The sequence below is a fragment of the Miniopterus natalensis genome, chromosome 19 (assembly GCF_054644295.1).
Source record: "Miniopterus natalensis isolate mMinNat1 chromosome 19, mMinNat1.hap1, whole genome shotgun sequence".
Lineage (NCBI taxonomy): Eukaryota > Metazoa > Chordata > Mammalia > Chiroptera > Miniopteridae > Miniopterus > Miniopterus natalensis.
Genome location: NC_142099.1, coordinates 29,516,140 through 29,520,969, shown reverse-complemented (window position 1 = coordinate 29,520,969; position 4,830 = coordinate 29,516,140). Strand labels below are relative to the sequence as shown.

The window sequence follows — 4,830 nt, the reverse complement described above, 5'->3', positions numbered from 1 at the left end:
TTAAACATGTTTCTTCTAATTTATTGGTCCTTCTTGCTTTTGACATACTTTTGTGTTGCTTTTGTTTGTATTGCATACCATTTATTTTTAAAATGTGCTACATTAGTGTGCCATCTGAATTATATTTCTTTACGAAAATTAGTTTGAGCTGCTTTTACTGTCATTGCAACAAAAATAATCTGTGCTCAGGTGCTTTAGCTATTATAAATGTAAGAAAATTTTTTGTGAGTTTAGGTCTAAGTTCTACAGCAAATCAGGGGCCATTATGGGGCCTTCCCAACTCTAGGTATACCCTATTTTCTAAAATGAGGTAGCGGCCAGGATTAAATTTAAAACAGTTCACTGTGGAGACTATAGGGTATATTCACTGGAATTTTTAGGATGAAAGCTTCCACTTGTGTGCATTACAAGAAGTTGTAAGAAGCTATGTAGGTGTCATTCATATACCCAATTTGATTTCATTTACACTTTTTATTTATACAAGTTAAACTGGGGAATAAGAAGCAACACTATTTGATTTCCTTTTTATGTTCTCTAAATTTACTAGGCTGTAGTAAACTGATGGGGTTAAGGTAACAGAGAGGGTAATATTTACAAAGCACCTCATTAACTTTTATTTCCCTTTTTATTTATAAAAATGGAAAAGGGTGGGATTAGAATAGAAAAAAAATGTGTACAAATTCCTATCTTCTAAGGAGAATAGGGTTTTTAAACATCAAACTTAAATTTTAATGAAATAACAATTTAATGAAGACTTAAAATAAATCCTGGAGAATAAACTAAGATTATGCTTTGAATTTCTGATTTTTAGCAACTTTTTGTATCTATAAAATACCTATGAAATAATAATTATTTTATATTTTTATTGATTTCAGAGAGAGGAAGGGAGAGGGAGAGAGAGATAGAAACATCAACGATGAGAGAGTCATTGATCGGCTGCCTCCTGCACACACCTGACTGGGGATCGAGCCCACAGCCCGTGCATGTGCCCTGACCAGGAATCGAACCCCGATCGCCTGGATCCTAGGTCAATGCTCAATCGCTGAGCCATGCCCACTGGGCAATAATAATTTTAAGAATTTGAGTACTTACGGTTTTATGATGTTTACTTAAAATTTAAAAACTAAAATGAGAGCCAACAATCTTTTATTTGGGATCAAAGAATTGAAATCCACACAGCACAAATTTAGGCAGAAACCCATATAGTTTCCCAATCATAGGGTGAGGGTGAAGGGGGTTTATAAGAAGGGAAGAGGAAAGAATTCCTATTGGCCCTGAGAAGTTGGGGTACCCCTTAGCTGTGTATGATTGGTTACTGAAAATAAAGTCCATAATGGTAAGTCCACATACATAACTTTACAAACATTTGAAATCAGGATCTGAAACCCTGCTGGCTTTACAAACATGTTTATAAGACAGTATTGCTTGGCTTAGTCCTAAAGTTGTTTTGCCCAGTTCAAACATTCCAAAGATTCAAGAAGACATGCAAGGCGTTCCTCCAAAACAGCTGCTCTGACTCCACTCTAAAATGGCTCCACTTATGTCAGCTTTTACAATGATTTCTTTTACATTAATTGTCTGGTTTGGGCTATGTAATAAAAGTACATTTTTCATTTATAAAGAGTACAAACTTTTTTCTATTATTGGCTATCTTTTTAAAATACCCAAAGTGTTTTCATTTGCATCCTAAATCTTAAAAAAAAAAAAGTTGGTCTGCTTACTGTAGTTACATAGGTGAGAAATCTTGAAACATTTTTGAGGCATTCTGGGACTGAACAGATGAGTAACTATGCTGACGTGGAGTAAATCATCGGGGGTGCCCTTCAGATGAAAGTGGTGCTGGAGTTTTTATGGCCAGCCACTGTGACAAACATTATTATGGCAAATGTCTGACCTATTGCTTCAACAAACCAGAAGATGAATAATTGTATATGGGTTAATAAAAGACATGAACAAACAAAAAAATAAACAATATTTTATTAATTAGAGTTAATAAGCTAATTTAATTTAAAAATTAAAATTTAATAAAAATTGATGTAGAAATTAATAAGTCAGATTTAAAATATAAAATAGAGAGCTTTCACTTTAGAATATTTATATAAAACTAATTATCAAAATACTTTATTTTTATATGAACATAGCTAATCATGTTTAAATAGCACTATTATGATAGACTGTTATTGAATTTCCTTACACCCTCAAATATTCATGTATATATTACTACATGGCCCCCACAGAATGGATCCTTAAACCACTCGCTCTTCCAGTAATCAATCTAGGCCTCAGTCAGGAGATCAATGTTGAGCACGTTCTGGTGAATGGCATTTTGTATTTGGCTTTATTGTAGAACTCAAATGATAAGCATTACTGGAGTAATTCTGGCAGCGAAGTTCTTGCACAGCCCTCTCCCTAAAGCAAAAAAGTTTAAAAATAGAAGCTTTTAAACTTTATATCCAGTAACATTATTAATACTGTGGTAAAACTGAAGTTCAATTCATACTTTAAAACCTAGCCATCACAGAATAAGCAAATCTGTTGTTATCTAAGAAACAATGCTTCTCAGGCTAAATATTGCACAGAGATTAACTTACCACTCAAAGCGCTCTGTCCCTAGCTGTCTTTTGGTAATATCTAAATCAGCTTCCAGTTGCGTTACGACATTCCTGAACTGGGCCACATCTCTACTCTGGATGGCGCTGTGTAAAAGAATATAAGAGTGACAGCTGATTAAACTTAAAATATTGTGATTTTCATGAATGTATATGCCAATTTTAGATGTAGTAAATGCACAAAGTAGCCTACTTGAAAAGCTTAAGCTGTGCCACTCACATTCAATCAGTTAAACCTTCTCTGTATCAGCTTCCCTGTATTTACATGGAGTAATATCATTTATTATCTATCTAGATTATCTATTTACCGCAAATTATTTTTATAAAAGTACTTTGAAATATTATATGCAATGTAATTATACAACCAAATAATCAAAACTGGAAGTTGCTAGCACCATGACTCATATGGTCTGTTGTATATATTAAATCAAACAAATGTTTTATGTATACTTATAATTAAATTTGATATACATGTATACACACTCTTCAATTTCACAGGATCTTCTTTAGGGCTAAACCATGCTGCAAAAACCCTGTAGCAGGGCACACTATCATGGGGAAGGTAATGACAGAGGTGAATGCTGCTTGTACAGAACATTCTACCCTCTCTTTGCTTGCTTCCAGGCTGCACTATAGACTGCTGAAATCTAAACGTAGAGGCTAAGAACACAAAAGTTGATCATGTTTACCAGTTCTAAGTGGTAGTACTTATCGGCCAGTCTAATACAGAATGTACCCTTCAAGGTGGGAGTTCTGGCATACTTCATTAATGTAGATTTCCACCTGCCAGCTTGAGAAAGGGATTTTGCAGAACCAGCTGAAGGTATCACAACAGCCCAGCTGCAGTGACTAAAAAGAATGACTTGGTGACAGTTGCCATAACCTGAAAATAGTTTCTGAAGGAAACTGGCTTTGACTTAGCAGACTTTGCTTAGTCAGGGGCTCCTATGAGAGGCTGATTGCTGAGACCATGATTCCTATCCTTCCCCAGGTCCCAAGCTCAGACAGGAGAGCAAAGCTGAGAATGTATGAAAAAATGTTATAGATGAGATAGATAAGAAGAGAGGCAAAGGGTCCCCGTCAGTATTTTGTGAGAGGTGACCAAGGTATTTTTTTTCCTGAAAGATTTTATTGGTGGAAATAAGATGTGCATATTTTTACAATGAAACAATCTTTCAGACAAACATGCACTTGCACTCAAATGACAACACATATGAAGATATTCAGTTACCCAATGAAGACTGAAATGGAGACCAACACACAGAAAAAATTATATTGTGACAAAAGGAATATATTTTGGCAATGTATTCTTTTTTAGAATAGGTTTAATCTTTATTGTTGAAAGTATTACAGATGTCTCCTCCTCCTCTTCGCCTCCCTCCACCTCATTCCCCAAGGTGACCAAGTTTAATAATAGAACATTCACTATCCAGGCAGGCATTTCTACCCAACCTTCCAGCCAGGGTCATGTAATAAGCTGCTAGTGTGCTAGGGATTCTAAAAGAAGAAGCCCCCATAGACACAGACAACAGTGTGGCAATTGCCAGGGAGTGGTGGTTGGGGTGGGGGGAGGTGGGAGAAGGTATGAGGGCGAAAAAGGTGATGGACAAAGACTTGACTTGGGGTGGTGAACGGACAATGCAGAGTACAGGTCATGTGTTGTAGAATTGTGCACCTGGAACCCATATAATTTTGTTAACCAGTGTCACCCCAATAAATTAAATAAAAAAGAAAATTAATTAATTATTAAGCCCACATCAACTCTAAGGGAAGTCTTCAGTATTTGGTGAATGTAGGATTTCTTCCAGGTACTTAGTATTTATAATTATAAGTACATAAGAAAATACTGTGTGACAAATGGAAAGGCTAGGTAGCAATATCAGGTGGGTCCATAAATAGAAAACTCCTGGTTTCAAAAGTGTTTTTGTTTCTAATCTGATTATAATATTTCCTGAAGGCAATGTTTTTAGGCCAGACATCCTATTATAGTCAAAGCTCTACTGGAAATAATCAACAGAGATGGTTAAACTTAAATTTAAATCAATTTAGCTAAACATATAAATAAGTACTAAATCTTAGGCAAATCAAAATATTTCTGGTCCTCAGTCTAATTAATGGCAAATTATGGATGCGTAAATTGTATAAATTCCAGCTTTAAAGTTCTACTAACCTATTATTTGTTTAGTAGAAATATGACTTTAGGAATATGATTTTGTTATAT

At 35.0% G+C, this 4,830-nt stretch overlaps 1 protein-coding gene across 1 annotated transcript in view; it reads right to left on the bottom strand.

The window, feature by feature from the left end:
- Positions 1 to 1,129: 1,129 nt before the first annotated feature.
- The window catches only part of LOC107543708 (testis-specific gene 10 protein-like), a 53,243-nt gene continuing 49,542 nt past the window's right edge, over positions 1,130 to 4,830 (bottom strand). The window contains 2 exon segments of the mRNA XM_087828083.1: positions 1,130 to 2,409; positions 2,592 to 2,696. Coding sequence (XP_087684209.1) covers positions 2,247 to 2,409; positions 2,592 to 2,696 — 268 coding nt within the window. The 3' untranslated portion in view covers positions 1,130 to 2,246.